Raw genomic sequence first — 20,693 nt, forward strand, 5'->3', positions numbered from 1 at the left:
TAAAGGGAAGTATCAGCTGTAGCATTGATAGTGGTTGAGCAATAATTTAAAACCAGACTGTTTAAAACGTACTATTTCAACATGATTGACAGCTGATGTGCGTCAGGATAACAGGCAGGGGAAAGAAAAGGGTAAATCATTTTATCAAAGTCAGTTGTTGAAATGACTGCACAACATGGAATGACGAGACAGATGCACACAGATTTTTTGGACAGGTTTGTGATAACCGCTAACGTATAATGTTAATCATGTAATGTTTTCTCTCTTAAAATGTAAGCCCAGGTATATTTCAGTATTGTCATATACGTGTAAAGAACTGAAGTCGGTCATGTGAAATAAAGGTGTATTGATGCAGTTGAGTCTGAGGCTTCCATAAATATTTAGTTTATAAATAGATTTAGGCTTCAATGGTGCAGACATTAGCCTGACAAGCCAGACCCACATCAAGATGTTTGGTCTGGAAACTCACCATTGACAGCTCAATCCGAGGGGCGGATAAACGGTTGTCTTTCAAACTCCCTCTGCACGCGATAGGATAGCGCTACAACCAACCAGAGCAACGAAGGTGAAGCAGAGCTTGTTGATAGATTAAACATTCGCCGTATCCGGTCGGCTAAACTCCAAACACATCTTCCCTTTTTAAGAATGACTTCAGTGCCGTTCTTTGTTCTTTTCTCAGAGAAAAGCTTAACTCCAAGTCTTCCAGAGTCGCGATCAAAGCTGATTCAAAAGACCGCCGCCATTCGCGAGTTTCTGTGTTTACTAGACAACAGAAGCACGCAAACGCAACTCGGCCGTCGTCATTATGGCCCCGCCCACCGACTCTATACACGATGTGATTGGCCCGTCCAGATTGTGAGGAATACAGCTCAGAAGGGTATTGAGAGTTCCTAGACGACACTTGCGGCAGATTAAATTTGCTGCCGCTAGGGTGCGTCTAGATTTCTAGGCTATGCAAACATATTTTGTAGTGCATAAGTTGAACTTGGTGGCCATTTACGTCAAAACTAAGCTAGTTGTAACTTACACACAGCTGGTGCAACAGGTGTCCTGACAGGAAAACTATCATTATTGATGCATGTGTAAAGCACCCCGGGGGCATTATAGGGATCTGTTCTGTTAAATCTATAAAGTTTTGCTAGGTCTATCTTTTGAATTAAAGTGCGCAGTGAACTCTGTTGCCTTGAAACTCATGCTGGCGTCATTCATTTCATATTCACTCCTGGCTGTTCTTGCCTGCCAATATGGCGTTCACTCCTGGCTGTTCTTGCCTGCCAATATGGCGTTCACTCCTGGCTGTTCTTGCCTGCCAATATGGCGTTCACTCCTGGCTGTTCTTGCCTGCCAATATGGCGTTCACTCCTGGCTGTTCTTGCCTGCCAATATGGCGTTGTAAACAGAATGGGTCACGTGACATCCAGAGCTCTATTTGGTGTTTGTCACAGAAAGTTCCCATGATGGCCCTGTCCGCTGTTGCTGTTTAAATAGATCAACATATTCAGCAAAGGTACCTGTTTTATATTTTGTTTGTGGCTCAGTTAAGTGATGCGGCCGTGTATATTTGGCCTCTACAAACCCAAGCAGTGAATCAGCCCTGCAACAGAAACTAAGGGGTATTTAAAGTATTATTTGCCAGCATAGGAACGCTATTCTATTATTCTATTGCCTTGTAAACTTCTATTTGTTTCATTGATACTGCTGACTGTGGATGTAAATGTCATTTGAAAGGAAAGAGACTTTAAACTTTAACTTGAAAGAAGCTTTATTTAAAAGAATACCACAGTAATACCAAATTATATATAGCACATTATTTTACAGATCATTTACATTTAAGTTGGAGTTAATTCATTGTATTGGGGTGAATTGCATTTCTCCTTGGTATACTGAGGTTTGGAAGCAAAATAGATAACAGAACAGATTACACTCAACCCATTATATTAAAAAACTTGAGTGTCATCCATATAATTCCCAGAGAAAGGATATTCAACGTTAAAAATCAGGGTAGACGATTAGAAAAGAAATGGGTTGTGGTATTGAAATCCCAACAACTAATCACTGGTCAATAAGCAGAAAAATAGGGAAATTGTATTAATGAATCACAAAGGGAATAACATGCATCTCGTCAGGGTGTCCAAAGGCCAAACTAACTAACAAACAAAACAAGTATAAAACAGAAAAAGGGAAATACATGAAATAACCTAGTCAAATAGCAACACATTTAGCTAACCGAACAAAAACAGAACCCAAACAAGTTTCAGAATAAATAGCAGGACACCTCTGCACGCTGTGCTAATATAACATGCTTATATTGTCAGATGTCACTAGAACAATTTAAATTTGATCATTAGATCGTTCTTGTCAAATGCTGGCAGTGTACATTTACCATCCACGCCTCAACAAGACGACCAATGACGGTCATTCACACCATCACTGGACAACCAGAATCAGAACGAGGAGAGAGAAAGAGAGAATGCAGAGCAATACAGGTACAAGAAATGCAGGTCGTAACGCTACTTTTATTTTTATCAGGGTATCCATTTCCCAATAAAAGTCGAACATTTGTACAAACCAAATGCTGACATTGAACACTTGCCAACATTTTCAATCAACGACTTGCTTGACTCATAGCATTTGTAAAACGTGAGTGAGTTATAACATCCGTAAAATCCCAAGACGTCCCATTTGCCACCTTCCTTCAGATCAGGCTCTGCAGCACCAAACACACCTGAAGACAAAAATAAACAGTTACTTGCGTGTGTGGCACAGTCATGTTGAACTTTTTTTTTTAAATCTTCAGTCACGTTCTAGTTTCCCGCAACTCTTTACTGTGGGTACTATTATGATTATTCATTCTGTTCAGCTGTGTGTCATTAATTACCCTTGTTTGCGTTACTATTTAAGACTTTTCGGTGTTCAGTTGTCTGGTCACGTCTGTACGGTTGTGTTTTGTTTACCTGCCTTTTTTGGGTTGTCGTGGCTTATTAAACTATTGAACCCTATTTTAAAGGAAGTATGTAAGATTGTGGCCAAAACCGGTACTGCAGGGGTATCCCCTCCCCCTTTTTTAATCATAATATTAATTTTATATTCACATGCTAATTTATGATTATTCTGAATTAATTTAATTTTTTTGAGACTGTTAGAGGATATGATTCATGTACTCTTCGGGTAGATAATGAATGTCTGCCAAGTACTTCATCAGGTATCATTGTTCTCAGAATGTGTAATTCACGGTGAAACATTTACTTTTCATGCCATAATATTATACAGGACGAAAGACGGGATTTTTGGAATGTGCAAGCGTTTCTATTCTTATATATCTGAAGTCCACGAAAATCACATGACGAGAGGGTTGGATATGATGCTGGTAGCATAATTTGATGAGCAGTTGAACTGTACTACCTGTTCTAAAGCAAAATCTGACAGAACATAATTTCCACAACAGGAAAAAATAAATGAATACCATCCAAAAATAAACAACAAGGAACATAGTGGCACTTTATAGGAGTCACTGTTTTAATATAATGTAAAACAGAGATCAATACAATACAACTAAGATTCAATGTTAGAAGATGATGTTAAATAAAACTACCATATTATGGAGCCAGAATGGTGACTTTAAAATTTGGCATCACAAATTAAAATTGTCATTGAAAACAAAAGCAGAACTGAAAAAGGAAACATTGGCATTGAAACATTTGCACTGAAAGCGTATTGGCAAAATGTATTGGCATTGAAACAAGTATTGGCAATGAAAAAATAAAATAATTAAAATCTTACAATCTTATTCTTTTATTGTATTGGGATTTATTTGTATTTTTCAATGACAATCTTCAGATTTTTTCTTCATGTCACTCTTTTTCAGTGACAGATTTTTTTTACAATGTCAGTTTTTTTTCAATGTCACTGAATTTCAGTTTCAACTTTCTGTCACTGTTTAGGCGTGGAGAGGGGCGGGGTCTGAGGGGAGGGGTAAGTAGAGCGTAGTTTGCATATCATTTGCATATAGGTATACTGAAGCAGTAGTAGGCGGGGGGGGGGGGGGGGGGGGGGGTGACTGGACATCATGCCAGAAGCTTCAGAGCTGACGACGGGTTCCGGTAAAGTGACGCTCGGCCTACTGCTTCTGTATACCTATATGCAAATTAAGCTCTACTTACCCCTCCCCTCAGACCCCGCCCCTCTCCACGCCAAAACAGTGACAGAAAGTTGAAACTGAAATTCAGTGACATTGAAAAAAAACTAACATTGTAAAAAAAATCTGTCACTGAAAAAGAGTGACATGAAGAAAAAATCTGAAGATTGTCATTGAAAAATACAAATAAATCCCAATACAATAAAAGAATAAGATTGTAAGATTTTAATTATTTAATTTTTTCATTGCCAATACTTGTTTCAATGCCAATACAACTGTTTTCAATGCAAATGTTTCAATGCCAATGTTTCCTTTCTCATTTCTGCTTTTGTTTTCAATGACAATTTTAATTTGTGATGCCAAATTTTAAAGTCACCATTCTGGCTCCATACAAAATGCGTTATAACTACAAAATCAAGAACGTCTTACCAGCAGTGAGCAAAAGCAGAATGAGCAAAAAACCGCGTCCCATCATTTCATCAGATGTAGCTGAGCTGCTCTGTTGATCTGTTGTAATCGAGTCTGTAACGGAGTCTTCTCTTCCTGTCTGTTAAAAAAGCCGTCGTTAACTCTCTACTGCACACATTTTGATGGTGCATGAAAAAAAAAAAAAAAACTTTTTTATTGTTGCTACATAATCATTGAGAAAACGATTAATCATAAGACAATGCTTAGAGAGCAATAAAAACAATAGATATGATGATATGTGACATCCCGACGCTCACTCACATTTTACAGTTCATGTAATTTAAAATAAGATCACTAAAGCAAATAATCTTACCTTATTCTCGCACAACGTGCTCTGAGAACAAAAGAAAGCATCACACAGTGCAGTCAGTGGAGACGGTTGACCCCACCCCAAATTCACAAAAACAAAACAAAAAAACGGAAAGCTATTCAAACAGAAGCGAAAGTGAAAGCTACATCCGAGTGATGTAAAGGGCGTAAGAATCGGTTTTACTGCTAAAACAAAAGCTAAGATTGTTTCATCCCTCCACCCCTTAAAGGTTTTTGTAGTCATACCACTAAAACACAGATTTATATGTATAATATAATTAAAGTAAAAAGCCAATCTTACGCATTGGAGCTCAAAACAGATCGATCCAAACCATTTCAGCTCAACCAGCTTAACTAACCAAACCATTTCAGCTTAACCATCTTAACCATCCAAACCATTTCATCTTAACCATTTCAGCTCAACCAGCTTAACCATCCAAACCATTTCAGTTTAACCAGCTTAACCATCCAAACCATTTCAGCTCAACCAGCTTAACCATCCAAACCATTTCAGGTCAACCAGTTTAACCATCCAAACCATTTCAGCTCAACCAGCTTAACCATCCAAACCATTTCAGTTTAACCAGCTTAACCATCCAAACCATTTCAGCTCAACCAGTTTAACCATCCAAACCATTTCAGCTCAACCAGTTTAACCATCCAAACCATTTCAGCTCAACCAGCTTAACCATCCAAACCATTTCAGCTCAACCAGCTTAACCATCCAAACCATTTCAGCTCAACCAGCTTAACCATCCAAACCATTTCAGCTCAACCAGCTTAACCATCCAAACCATTTCAGCTCAACCAGCTTAACCATCCAAACCATTTCAGCTCAACCAGCTTAACCATCCAAACCATTTCAGTTTAACCAGCTTAACCATCCAAACCATTTCAGCTCAACCAGTTTAACCATCCAAACCATTTCAGCTCAACCAGTTTAACCATCCAAACCATTTCAGCTCAACCAGCTTAACCATCCAAACCATTTCAGCTCAACCAGCTTAACCATCCAAACCATTTCAGCTCAACCAGCTTAACCATCCAAACCATTTCAGCTCAACCAGCTTAACCATCCAAACCATTTCAGCTCAACCAGTTTAACCATCCAAACCATTTCAGCTTAAACCTGCCCTGCAAGAGATTTGGTCATGTCAATCACAGAGCTGATAGCCACAACCCTTTAACAAACAAACAAAACCACAAACTCTAAGCTGTACAAAAATAATAGCCTGGGTAAATAAAGTGCTTAAAACAGTGTGTGTACTGTCACTGTACATATTCACGCGCCCTATCATGCTGTTTAAGCACAAGAGAAACTATGAGCATATGCAACATTACGATGTCAATTTCTAATTCATGAAATAAAAGTAAAGTACCAATAAATCACGTAACTGGTTCGACCTGTGTTATGTGGGAAGGCATGCTGGTGTGATGTTCATTCTGATCATCAGGAGCAGTTTTAATGTTTCATTATCAGTTCATGATTTATGTATTGTGTATTCACCATGGTAACGGTTGTTTCCGTAACCCCAACTTTATTTTCACTTAATGTTATTTTGTTCATTTTGAAAGTGTGCTGGCTATATCAACTATAGTATGACAGTAATAACAAAAAATGCTATCGTTAACTTATAGGTTATTAATCAGCATTATATTACAATTAATTTGTTTGTTAGGCTACAGTCCCGAACGAACCACAAATATATTGCAGTATATTGGAAAATATCATGTAATACATTAGGCAATATATTCACATGGGATTTAATATTCATATTCGGCAATAAATTGCAATATATGAAAGCGGCAATCATTTGTATATTTTGCAATATATTAGAGGAATATATAATATATTGTATATCAATATATTATTCCATGTATTTACAATATTTTATAATATATTTTGAAGTAATATCATAAGGGGTAGGACATTACTCTTGTGTGTGTCAAATATTTTTAATAAATAAATGTGCTTTTTGACATCATGGGAAATGGTAAAATGAGTACATTATTTCTGACTGTATACAGTGCAGACATTTATTCATTTGAGTTTACTCAGGTATCATAACTGCCCTAAAGAAACGTGAAGCAAATGTATAAAGTTAAATTATTGCTGTTGTTAAAAGTTATTATTGCTGGTGCCATGAACTATGACTCCCAGCAAAAAGAACCGAACCGCTGCTCCGAACCGTGACGTGAACCGAACCGTGGTATGGGTGTATCCTTACACCCCTAAAATACTGTATATAATATTTATTATTGAAGGAGTGTCACAATAATACATTACAAATTCAATTTAAATGAGTCTACTCATTTGGTCTTACCAGTTGAGGATGAAGATGTTTGAAATTATTACTCTTATTTAACTCCATGAATTATTATTATTATTATTATTATTAAAAGCTTTCTATACTATATGTGAGGCGATCTTACCCCAAGTGTCTAACTATAAAATTTAATTACAGACAAAAATAAATGGTCATGTTATGAATTAAAACACATTTACAGCATTTACCAACACACATGTAAATATACACCATAACACAAACGTTTATTATTTCTAAATATTGTCAGTTTATTAGTTATTATATAGTTATAAAAAGTGAAACAGTAAAATTACATGTTTCCAGTGGCTTTTGGAAATATTTTTTCCCATTTATTTTGACCATGGAGATTTCACCAAAAAAATAAAAATAAAAAATGAATCAAAAGATCAACCTCGGATATGAATTATGCAGCATTACACAGATTTGGTTAGTTTTACTTAGAATTGTTAAAAATACATTTGTATATGGAGGAAATAAATGGGATTGTAACTTCCAGACAACTGGAACAGTTAAAGTGCTGCAATGACAGTTACAAAATGATCTTTATAGTATGAACATAATATATTGCACAAAGACCCAATACTTAAAATATGCTACATTTCAACCTCTAAGAAACATTTTTATTTTTTTGCATTTTATAGTGTCAGGGTCATGATCCAAGACCAGTGGTGCAGTTAATTCAAGAAATTAAAGAAAAATGTACTGAAAAAATAGTTTGAGTTTCATCAGCAGAAGCCAGCTTCAAGTCTCACAAGGAGTTTGCAAGCCACGCTCCCTCTCTACCCGTTTCGTACATACAATTTCTCAACAGTTATACTATTTTCAAGGTCTAGCCACGTCTTTACTGCAGGTTTAATGATTCAACATGCCCGTTGTAATGCAGAACCCTCCCGCACATGTAGATACACAGTTTCTCCAAAGTTGGAGCTGCGGGACAAACACACTTTCTAAAATCTTCACACTTTCTGTTCCTCGGCCGTAATATGCAATATAGCTTCCACCTGACCTGCTCAAACCATCAACACTTTCACTAAACACCTTAAGACAAACCTCTACAAGCTCTTAACTAAACCACACCCATTGACAAAAGCACATACAGTGTATTCGTCTGAATAAAACTGTCCTGCAAAACCTTAGATACCTTAGATCATTTAGGTCTGCAGGGCCTGTGAAAAAGAAATACAAAACCTGTGCTAACTGAAAGAAAGAAACTTTGATAATCTTTGAAAGAATATTTGTTAGTATAGCCTAACATTAAATGTATAAGTAATTTGGTCCAGATCCTGGCCACATGTGGATTCCATGAGTACCAGATATGGGCCGAATCTGGGCCGACACAATGTTGCTGTCTGGGTTGGAGGGTTTTTTGTTTTGTTGTTTTACCTTGAACATCACAAGCGTATGAAGTTAAGAAAAAAATTCCCAAAAGATTATTGTTAATTGCACAACAGAAGTCTATTATAAAAGAAAAAGAGAAAGAGACAGAAAATCCTGCCATGTCCCACAGCTAAAATGATCTACAGTCACTGTTAAAAATTGCAGATGACATCAGATGTTTTTCCACCTTTGATGGAATATTAAAAATGTATGTTATGAACAAAAACAAACTTTACAAAAACAACACCTCAAATGACCTGGTTGAATAAGTATGCACACACCCTTATATAACAGGGACACGCAGTGATATGTTGAGGAATTAAACAACCATATTAAAACTCTGAAAAGAAATTAAAGTAATCATTTGGTTGTCATTTAAGTAATGCTCATTAACTCTGATCAGTCATTTCTGTCAGATTTTCTTGCTAGTCGGGAGAAGGGTGCAAAAGTACTTACGAAACATTAGATGTATGGAATACCTCAACCAAAAGAGACAATACCCAGACAGCAACATAGTGTTGGCCCAGATGCGGCCCACATCTGGGACGCGTTGAATCCACATGTACCAGATGTGGCCAGATGGAAGATAAAAAACTCTAAGTCCACCTTAATTCTGCCTAATGTTTTATGGTCTGATGAAACCAAATTATCAAACACATGGATAGTTCTAATGACCTGACCATTTGGCAAAAAAAAACTGCAGACCTCCATTAAAAATCAGAAGATAAAGAAGAATGTAAAGTTGCGTTTCCACCACAGGAACTTTCCCCGGAAACTATAGGGACTTTGGGGTGTTTTGACTGCAGGAACCAGTCTAAATTACATTTTGGGTAAAAAAAAAAAATCCCTGCTCGTGAGGTAGTACTTTTTCCAAAGTTCAGGAACTTTCAGGGTTGGGAATTAAGCGCTGTACATGATTGACTCCACTCAGCAACAGGTCTGGGGGAAAGTTCCTGGTGTCTCAGCTGATGTCAATTAAAGAAGGGATTCAGAAGGGCAAGAAGAATGATTTGGAAAGGCCCATTCTGATAGCCTGACAAGCCAGACCCACATCAAGATGTTTGGTCTGGAAACTCACCATTGACAGCTCAATCCGAGGGGCGGGATAAACGGTTGTCTTTCAAACTCCCTCTGCACGCGATAGGATAGCGCTACAACCAACCAGAGCAACGAAGGTGAAGCGGAGCTTGTTGATAGATTAAACATTCGCCGTATCCGGTCGGCTAAACTCCGAACACATCTTCCCTTCTTCAACAGAATGACTTCAGTGCCGCTCTTTGTTCTTTTCTCAGAAAAAAGCTTAACTCCAAGTCTTCCAGAGTTGCGGTCAAAGCTGATTCGAAAGACCGGCTTTGAAGACCGGCTTAAAGACTGATCAAGAGTTTGTTTTTTACAGCTCAGAAGGGTATTGAGCGTTGCTAGACGACACTCCCAGAAGATTAGATTTGCTGCCGCTAGGGTGCGTCTAGATTTCTAGGCTAGAAATCCAAAAACCTTAAGGAATGTTTTGAAGAGGGCTGTAGACAGGATACCACTAAATATTCTCAATCTGGAGGTCTATTGTAAGAAAGAGTGGTAAATATTGACTAATAAAGTGCTAAGTTGAAAGGTGCGAAGCAGAATACTCAAAAAGACTGGAAAAGCAAAAAGTATTTCAACAAAGTTAAGTTGAACACTTCTGCAACCGAGTTATTTTTTCAAATATTTGTAAAGTTTTTTTCTTAAAAGGTTATATTTGTGTGTCCCATGAGTTTTGTTGGTTTTTATACCACACTAAAGGAGGGAAATAACATTTTTTTAATGTGATTTTTATCTCTATTATGTAGGACCATGGAATATTCAAGACTACAAATGCTTATGTTCTGCTAATCTTATCAAATCAAGTATTGCAAATTATTAAATGAGTTTACCCTAAATGTACAGCCTGATGTTTACATCTATAAACATACACTGTAAAATGTTATTTCGAAAAAAAGTTACCTGGTTGCCTTAAAATTTTGAGTTCATTGAAATTAAAATTGATTTAATACAATGAACATTTTTTGAGATTCGACAACCTTTATTAAAATATTATTAAAAGATTTTGTAAGCATATTGGGTAATTATGTGTGTTTTATTTCTGATGACGCAGTGAAACATGCCAAATAGTGCTATTTTCATGATTTATCACATTTTTATGTGGTTCAGATACAAAAATATTTTGAGTTTCTATTTATTAAACAAATTTCCTTCATTGTATCAACTAAAATTTTTAATTTCAATAAACTCAAAATTTTAAGGCAACCATGTTACTTACTTTTTTAAGTCAAACCGACAAAAACCAAAAAAGATTTTTTACAGTGTACTTATCTTGATCATTGTGATTGTGCTGGAACAAAAAGTGCTTGATTTTCTACAGGGAACGTGACTTCTCAATCATTTATTGTAAGTGCTTTGCTTTTTTTTTTAAATTTTGGATTTTATTTGGATTTACTCAATGGCCTGCAGTTGTCTAGACTTTGTATACATCCAGTATCAGTTATTAAAAGCAAATTTTAAATATTCTTTATTTTTGGTTAACAATGGATCAATTGGAATCATGCTTCAGTATGAATTATTACCCACTAATCCTGTGTGTTCTTCACTATCAAATGATCTACCAAATTATCACACAATTTTGTGAGTCAGTTTGCGGTATCATTTTGTGGTCTGCTTTATGGCTCCGGCGACGATAGTAAATCACACCAGCAGCCACGGCAGACACCAGCAGCAGGACAGTCACAGATATTCCTGCTACGACAGCGGACAGACCTGAATCTGGAACAAAAGAGAGACCGTCATTAGTGTGAACGGATGTGTCAGATTGATCTACAACACACTTCAGAAAGTCTAAGAGAGTACATGTGAATCTCACTTTAAAGTAGAAGTCAACTGAAGAAAAAACAAGACATTAATATCTCTCAAGATCTCAACAGAGGATTGAAAAATTCCACAAACAGGTTTATCAGCTTCTCTTATTACTAACCAGATTGACTTTATTTCTGTCATACGTTTACAAAAGCTCGTATTAACAATTAACAGAGGTTTAGATGATCAGTGTTTGCTTTAGTTGGTCTCTTGGTCACTTCTGTCCGTTTATATCTCGGTTTCTGTTATGAATATTAAACTTCTAAGAGAAAGAAAGTACAACAATTAACAAAGATCCAGCCGCGAGCACAGGGGCCAGATTTACTAACAGCTTGTGCCAGCACATCCCCTTTTTTGGCGTTAAAAACTACTGTCAGGATTTACCAAAGACACACAGTGATAAATTAATGCTGGAAAGGTGTGGACAGGGTTCGTTTTGCGACTGAGCTTATTTCATATGCATTTGTAGTTTTCCTTTCAGGTGCAAAATGCTTGGGGTGGAGAGTATTTAAATGAATAACGCAGGTGAGTTAGATGTTTGCGCTCGTCAGACCAGATGCTAACTGGTAGATTACGCTGTTATTGAAATAATCTGACCCTTAAACTATTAATGACAATAACAGTAGGAGCAATAACTATTGGACTGGCAACATAACTTTCTCACTTTCCAAGGATGTTATTTTAAAACACTGCAACATTATTCATTTGAATTTCGTTGTTCCAAGAATTTTGTTCTATGTTTTTTTTCACCCAACATTATGTAGGACAAAAAAAAACTTCTACAAGCTATGTATAAATAACATTTTGTGCTAACCTTTTGATATCATTGTTGAAGATCAGATAACACTGAACAAACGGTCTATTGTTGTTACTGGAAGAACAACTTTGAGAGAACCTTTAGAATGATAGCAGAAGTCCCTGTTTGCTGGGGTTGCTAAAGTACCAAGTTGTCAAGGTAGTAAAACAAAAATGTAACAATACCATGTGTGTCTCTTTATATTGCAAATTGAGGATGTTTTCACTGCCAGATAGACAATTGGCTGAATGACTGAATTACACTCACCAATGACAATAACATCAAAGCTCTTTTCACTGCTGATGCTGCGGCGAAGGCGGCGAAGGCTGCTGCTGATCTGTAGTTTATAGAGTCCAGAGTCTGTGGTTCTGGTGTGTGTGATGTTCAGAGATCCAGTCTGATGATCCAGCTTCAGTCTGTCTCTGAATCTCTCTTTACACTGATCATCTGCACAGATCTGACTCTGATCTCCAGTGATTTCAGCGATGAGAGTGTCATTAAAATACCACGTCATCACATCATTTGGGTTGTTTATTACACCAGGTTCTAAAGTGACCGGTTCTCCCTTCATCACAGATTTTGTCTTCATTTTATCTTGTTCAGCAGAAGGAAGACCTGAAACACAAACCAACAGATAATTGAAGGATCTTTTGAGGTAAAGAAACACCACAACAAGGTCAGCAGGAAAATGATTCTGCAAAATGCACGTTCTTTCTTGACCTTTAGTTTGTAAAGCAAGATTTATTTTGTTGGGGTCCAAGCACTAAAAATGTCACTGCAATAAACAAACACACTTTCTTGCTTACTGGGAATCCCCCTTTACCGTCTGTAAGATGGAGGAGGATCAGAGAACCATGGGCCACCTCGTGCACATCCGCACATCAGCCAAGCCCCCGTGCAGCAGAACTAAAGCCTAACCCAGACATGGAGCCTGATCTGAGTCAATGTTGTCTGTGTCAATGTCCCTGCCCTGCCTCCTACTCCCACTTTCTCTGCCTGTCCAGTGTTGGTCAAGAAAGCCATTCCTGAAGTGTCTGCCTGCACAGTGTCAGCTAAGGAGACCACTTTTAATCTTTTTGCACACCCTGAATTGGTAAAGGAGGCCATTTTGTAACAATCTGCCCATGCTACTCGGTTCTTCAGCCCTGTCTTCACTGGCTCCTTACAGCCCTTCAGCTTTTCCTAAGCCGTTTGCTCCTTGTATCCTGGATCCACCTGCTCATTCTAGTTCACCAGATCCTCCCTGGAGTGTCGACTCTTAAGCTCGAAGCCGTAACTTCCACTTATACTCACTCCCTTGGCTCCACCTGGGATCACTATTCCTAAAGCTCCACCTCGCTTCCCCGCCCTTCCGGCTACGCCTTGGTCAGCCATTGCTCAGCTGTCTCCATGGACTTTATCTGCCTGTATCCTGTTTTTTACTCAATCTCAAACTCATGGCTTTTGTGACAAACACTATGACTAATTATTGACAAATCAACTTTCCAAAGGTAAGTGGTGCTATAATCTAAGAAACATGGGGGTTTCCATCAAGTGTACTTTGTGTTTGTGGTGAACAAGGAACAATGAGTATAAAATAAAATAAAAATGTGATCAGAGATGGTATGATTAAACATTTGTTACATGACTCACCAATGACAGAAACACTGAAGGTCTTTTCCCTGATGCTGCTGATGCTGAAAATTTTTAGATAATAATCTCCAGAGTCTTCAGTTTTGAGGTTCACGATGGTCAGAGATCCAGTCTGATGATCCAGCTTCAGTCTGTCTCTGAAACTCTCAGTACCTTCATTACACTGAACATCTGTACAGATCTTACTTGGATCTCCATTGATTTGAGCGATGCGAGTGTCTTTATAATACCATCTAATTCTGTCTTGTTGGGTTTTTTTCACACCAGTGTGTAGAGTGACTGAATCTCCCTCCATCACTGACACTTCACCTGTATCAGCAGGAGCCACACCTGAAGAAGAAATCAATAGATCATATTAATTTTTTAGACAATGCAGAACAAAATATACAATAGCAAAAAAAGTACTGTGAATTAACATTAAACATGTTGTTGGGTAAAAAAGTGCCTGGATTATAATATGCAAACAAACATATTTGATTTACATATTCACTCAACATACACGAGTCTCAATAACAATTTTAAAGACCTTAATGAACATCATACAACCCACATCTTTTTGTACATCCTTTCATACAATCCATATTTTACCTCCCTTCCCTATACATTTAGGCAATTATATAAATGAGAAATGCACAAAAACTCACCGCAACACATTCCTAAACATTGGCATTTCACTTTGTATATCGTGGCCATTCTTCGCTAATTATAATATGTAGCAAAAAAGAATCAATAATATTACACCTTTGCCCAAATGCATATTAATGGCAAGAGGTGGCAACATAAAAGCAAATGGCCTTGTGGATTTACCGCCTGCCTATCAGAGATATTCGTTTGTCAATTAAAACAGCAAAGTACAAAATATCAATCAATATCAACAAAAAATATTGTAAAATTGTAAATATCTTTAAGCTTGTAAAAGTAGGTCTATCATCAGAAACAGAAGACTGCTGTATGTGGACATTATAGAAAATCCCCCAGAACACTCCAGCGACCATAACATCCTAAAAAGTACTACCCTAGCAACTGCATATAGCAACACCATAGCAACCACCTAGCAACCTATTTTTTTAAACTAATTTGATTATCGATTAGTCGTGTCTGCGTGCTCGGAAACCATCAGACACTCAACGTCGTTTAGCCAGTTTATGGATAAAACCATAGACCGTAAAAAAATATGGACGACTCAACATCATCCGTTTCCGCTTGGCAGATTTGAAGCTTTCAGGCGGCCTTGCACGGCGCGGACATCTTGGGACCGAGTCTGCGCAGTAGCGATTTCGGGACCGGAGTTGCGCAGTAGAGCGCAGGAAGTAGAGCAGGAAGTACAGTCGCGATATCAAAAGCCCGCCCACACTCTCGCAGATGCAGAACAATTAATAATGTTGGTGTGAAATAAACAGTTATGGAAATGTAGAAATTAAAGCTAAAGCTCTAATCTGCTCCCAAAAATTCCGAAAAAAGTCCATTAGTGCCTCAGTGACAACTTCACTCAGAGAAGCCGTCAGTCTCAGCTGTCAATCATGACGTCACACCCCCCGTTTTTATAGCATCAAATAACTAACTCAAACTAAACTTATTTTTAAAACGAACACCTGAAATGAAATCATCGTGATGATAACTGCCTTCAGTGACATACACTACCTTTGGGGAAACATTTTTGAAGTGTAATTTTATTATTTAATTTGCCTCGCGTCCATTAGAAAACACAGAGGGGCGGCTATACTGGGACCGGTCACCGGGGGGCGATCGAGGCGCGAAAGCTTCAGTAAATGAGAGGGAGACTGCAGGCTTGGATAAAACACACTAAAATAGCGGAGGACACAGAGTGAGCTGCTGCGGGAAACTATGATTTAAGTTGTCCAATATAGGCTATATAATTTATATTTATAAGTGTGTAACGCTTGTGTCCGGGTGAAAAATGCGGATAGCTCACTTAATATAACCTGGAGTGGATGCAAACACGGAGGCGATTAACGTCAAACATGTCGCGCTTTATTCCCCGCTGAACTCTCATCACAACTCCATTTCCTTCCACAGCATTACTCAATAAAACAAAATACCTGACTGTTAGCAACAGATAAACAGAGAATAATCCCCACGCATGGGAGCTCAAAAACTCTGCGCACATACACAAGATGCAGAACTCGTTCACAGGGAGCGCGCGCAGCCCTTAAAGGGGCCACACTATATTTCTACTCGTTACAAGTGCTTCAAACTAAAGAACAAGTGTTTATGTCTTGCCCTGTCTTGTGACACGTAACACCTCTAACACTTGTTTTCCTCAGCGCATAACTTACATTTTTACTTGTAAATGTTACGCCCTGCATCAAAAAGACAGAGCATGTACAGCAGAAAACAGCTCAATTATGACACATGCTAAAATATAATCATACTTATGAGAGCAGTAAACACTATTGTTGGAATAGCCCATTTATATAGCCTAGGCCAATAATACATAAAAGTGATCATTTTGTAGCTTTTTGTTTATTATAAATTTTAATTTCGCCGTTAAACACGACTGGACTAAAATTTGGCCCTGGACAAATTTAGCGGTTCACCCGTGGCGTGAATGTTTTTAAATTGGATTTTTATTAAATTATTTATTAAATGAACTGCAAATTCAGAAAGAAAAAGAAAAAACCTCACATAGAAATGCACGTGCAATGCACTGATTTTGAAAAATAAAAAACCTATTAAAACAAAACAAAAAATAAAAAAAACACATCTAAAACTAACCTCAATGAAAATACCCCCAATATTTAATAAAATGAGCCTAATATTAAGTGTTCCTAAACCTGCAGGGTCAAGTATAACTGGGTGCTGTTGGATTGAGGTAACTCCATTAAAATAAAAGGCAAAAGCAAAAAATGCTCAATCAGATTGAGCATCCACCATCATGTTCATGTGGTCTGAGGCTTTTTAAACCAGTTGATAAAACTACCGAAACTACAGTTTAGCACAATCTGACTGCACTGCACTGGGAAAGTACCGATGCTCTCGGTCCCGACCCTCCGAGAGGCTTCATGTCTAAATCAGACACATTTCACTTGATCATTGACCTAAAAAACATCGCCACATTAATCATTCCGAGAGGGTTTGTAACTAACTAATGTTTTACCATACACAAGCACAACACAATGCAAGCGAAATAAAAATAGTATGATAAATACATTTCTCTCGAACGTAAAGCAGTTAGAGCTGACACAGAATGAAACTGCTTAAGAGATTGTATATATATATTAATAATAACAAAACAAAACAATGTTTTACCTTGGTCAAGAACAAACAAGGAAACTCCCAAGAAAATAATGAAACGCTTCATGTTCTTTTTATCCCAAAATGTAAATTCAGGTTCTGTGAAATAAAATCTCTGCTCTTCCTCTCCACGAAGTGAAAGAAAAAGCTATGCGGGAATTTGTTATGAGAGCGCAATAAGGAACTGTCAGTTATGGCCAAGCCTGTCACTCAGAACCCAAAAAAAAAAAAAAAAAAAAATGAATAAACAAAAAGTTTAGGATACTGGAAAAATGTAATAATTGTACTTAAACATTCAAAAAGCATGGAGCTAGGACATAATGCCACTGTGACTGTACCATGTGGCTGTTTATGTGGCCCAGAAGCATGTCTGAAATGAGTGGGTCCCTTGAAAATTCTGACCACAAAAGTCAGAATTATCTCTTTGATCTGAACTCGTGGCTAGGATGCAAAGATCCTATCAGTAAACTGTGAGAAATTTCAATCGAGGGGAACTCACGCCGGATTATTATTTTATCATAGACTGTAAAAAGAAAAAAACAGGACTTAGTTTCCATGACGTCACCTGTAGGCATGCGAAGAGCATTTTTGAAGCATAATGTCGGCCGTTGTCATCTTAGCAGCGCGTCACTCCTGGACACAGGCGAAAAGACGTGAAGCTTCAGCAGGAATAATGGATCAATTTTGGGATCCTGGCACTTAGGCTATGCCTACGTGCGCAGTAAACATTTAGTCAAATATGCAAATGTCAGTTTTATATATTATATTTCCTGTTGCTGTCTACTTTCCCCTCCAGTGTCCGTAAGTTAGTTCTTCAGTGTAATATAACATGTCACGCTCTGTCTCAGTTGCCTGTGTCCACTTTTGTGTCCTTTAGCTGCACACTCGGAGCTGCAGTCAGTACCGCATTCTCAGACCCCTCGTTTTTTCCAAACAGCGCCTCCTGCTGTTCTGAAGATCGTATAACACCCTTATCCAAATAGGATGCAATATTACTGCGTCGTTTCATTTAAAGGTAGGGTAGGTAGGACTGATCTAAAACACTTTTGTCCAAATTTGTTTAAACTTTCTTTATATGTCAATACTAAAATGTAAGTACTCTGAAAAGGAGAGTATAAAAACCGAGTGACTCTAGACTTTTTAATCTGCAATAAACACCGCTCATTATATTTATTCGGGACGAAACAAATGATTGGCTTGGGTGACTGTCACTCTCTCTCGCTACCATGGCGACCACCGCTTTCGCTACAGGATCTGCTCACATGCGCGCACTCGTTTGATTTGAGCAGTTCAAGAGGCAAGACACAGAGGCGAAATAATGGCAGAGAAAGAGCATTCAAACTTCACAGTGCAGGGTTTTACAGTCAGCGAAGGCAAACAATGCAAAAAAGGAAGACAGTACGAGTAAAGGCAATGCACAGAAAGTCTTTGGATAAACAAAGAAATCAAACGCGAGTAAATATCTGCGTGGCTTTTCAACGATGGCGAGAACTGAGGGCCTAAAAAACGGCTCATTGCTGGCTGTATTTCTGCTGGACAGGTAATCTTTCATTTTGATTATATATTTTTTGGTTTATGTTTTAATGAAGCACGTATCACTAGCACACGTAGCTGCCTAATATAGCTAACATAGCATTACTTAGCATAAAGTTACAATTTTATACACTTAGCCATTAGTAGAGATGATAGATACTCAATATGCTTAGCTCAAAATGATCGCTGTTGTGTTGAATTGCGCAAAATTTAACTTTAGATAACAAAATGCATGTGTAAAAGCTAGTACACCGCATCCAGGAGCTGTTTTTAGAGCTAAGTTAGCTTTAGCTACAGCTAATCAACAATGCTTTCATCATGGAAACTCTTACATACAAAACACAGTATATGTTATGAATCTTACACGAAATTCATCTTCATCACAGTATAACTGATGTTATTGAAAAAACATGATGCTACCCGTTTTCTTTGCCTTATAAATATAACTAGCTCATTACCAAATCAAACAAAAATATATTTTACACTTTACCAGTACCGGTATTCTAGCTTGATAGTGAGAACTAAAAGACATCTTATTTGTTTATATTCATACTGATAAAGTTAGATGTTTTATTACATGTGATTCTGACATGATGTGACTGCACACTGCTCGTCTGAGGTCAATAATGCGTCTTCCAGCTGATCTCTTAGATCTCTTAGCTGGTCAGTGAGGCGTGTTCATGTGTTTTGGGGGCGTGGCTTTGGAAAGAGCCCAGAATGGAGAAGGTGGAGTGAATGGAAATAATGAGCTGTCTTTAAAACAGTCGTGAGAGGTCTACACACACTCAATTTTTATACTTTCTTTTTCAGAGTACTTACATTTTAATTATGTATTGATTTATAAAGAAAGTGTGAACAAATTTGGAAAAAAAGTTTTTTAACCAATTCCTACCTACCCTACCTTTAAAGCTACACTGTGTAACTTTTTTAGTTTATTATCATAACACTTAGTTCTATCAAAAATATATGTGTCCATTAATGTATATTTACTTCTTTTAAGTAATAAAGTATTCTCGTAAGTTTATAATATGCCATTGAAAATACATACGGGTGAGGGGTTCGAATGCCGGTCGCCATGTTGCCCCTCCATCTTGAAAGTACATTAGCCAAAGAGGGACATACCCGTAAATTCAAGCTTCGCCTTTTGCGTTTTAACACTCGATGGCACTCATGGACGAGGCCGAACTGGAAGCCATGTTAATCTTGGGCTAAATCGGCCACCGTAGGAGTTAAAACGAAATCAGAATTGAGAGGAACAGAAGCTAATATTCACTGGATGGTCATATACCTTTACACCGCTGGATAACTTACACTATGATGTTATTGCATCCTGTTAATTTACAACAAATATGAGGTGCAAATATCTGCCAAAATAAAGTGTAAATAGCATCTAATTACTACACATATTGCAAAGAACTGCTATTTTTACATGATGAAAATAGAATATATCGCCTAAAGTTTTTGTTTGTTTGGCATCAATGGTTCAGAGCTTAGATCATTAGGTGATACAAATGAGGTACAAACTGATACATGTTCAATGAACTGGTTATGAGTTGTTAATCTGTATATGTTAAATAAATCATGTTCTGACCTCTAACTCTCCTATTTCAAACATCAGCTTGCTTGAGTATTTTATTTCATTCTGTCTAGAGAGGAAGTCAGACTGTGAGGTTAATAAATAGCAGGATATGAAGAAAAACTTTTCACCGACAAACATGTACAAGCCGTTTGTTCACTCAGCAGATAAAAACCACATTTCAGAAACCAACGAAGGTTTCAGTTTGACTGATGGAGCTGAAGAGGTGTCAGATGTAAAGCTGATAATGTGAGAGATGGTGGGCGTTGTAACCTTTGTATTTTGCCAAACACAACAATTGATAATCGAGTTATAAAATATTTTAAAAACCAACCAATGCAGGGGTATTCACTCAATAGTCTTCGTCTTATATGTTTAACACTGCCAGGCCATTAAAAA

At 37.5% G+C, this 20,693-nt stretch overlaps 1 protein-coding gene and 1 long non-coding RNA gene across 3 annotated transcripts; both read right to left on the reverse strand.

The window, feature by feature from the left end:
• Window positions 1-1,755: 1,755 nt before the first annotated feature.
• On the reverse strand, window positions 1,756-5,038 carry LOC137040023 (uncharacterized). Its single transcript, XR_010897804.1, has 3 exons — window positions 4,917-5,038; window positions 4,565-4,682; window positions 1,756-2,725 (listed from the first exon to the last, which is right to left on the reverse strand). It is a non-coding gene; the product is annotated as an uncharacterized lncRNA (long non-coding RNA).
• Window positions 5,039-8,629: 3,591 nt separating this feature from the next.
• On the reverse strand, window positions 8,630-17,956 carry LOC137040003 (uncharacterized). Of its 2 annotated transcripts, none has more exons than XM_067415406.1 (4): window positions 17,751-17,956; window positions 13,931-14,260; window positions 12,566-12,913; window positions 8,630-11,412 (listed from the first exon to the last, which is right to left on the reverse strand). In XM_067415406.1, the coding sequence occupies exons 1-4, from the start codon at window positions 17,758-17,760 to the stop codon at window positions 11,252-11,254; spliced, it is 849 nt and encodes a 282-aa protein (XP_067271507.1). In that variant the 5' UTR covers window positions 17,761-17,956; the 3' UTR covers window positions 8,630-11,251. The 2 variants fall into 2 exon arrangements, with proteins under 2 accessions (XP_067271507.1, XP_067271506.1); XM_067415405.1 differs by lacking the exon at window positions 17,751-17,956 and adding an exon at window positions 17,201-17,353.
• Window positions 17,957-20,693: the final 2,737 nt, after the last annotated feature.

This window comes from Pseudorasbora parva, chromosome 14 (assembly GCF_024679245.1).
Source record: "Pseudorasbora parva isolate DD20220531a chromosome 14, ASM2467924v1, whole genome shotgun sequence".
In the NCBI taxonomy this organism is placed as follows: domain Eukaryota; kingdom Metazoa; phylum Chordata; class Actinopteri; order Cypriniformes; family Gobionidae; genus Pseudorasbora; species Pseudorasbora parva.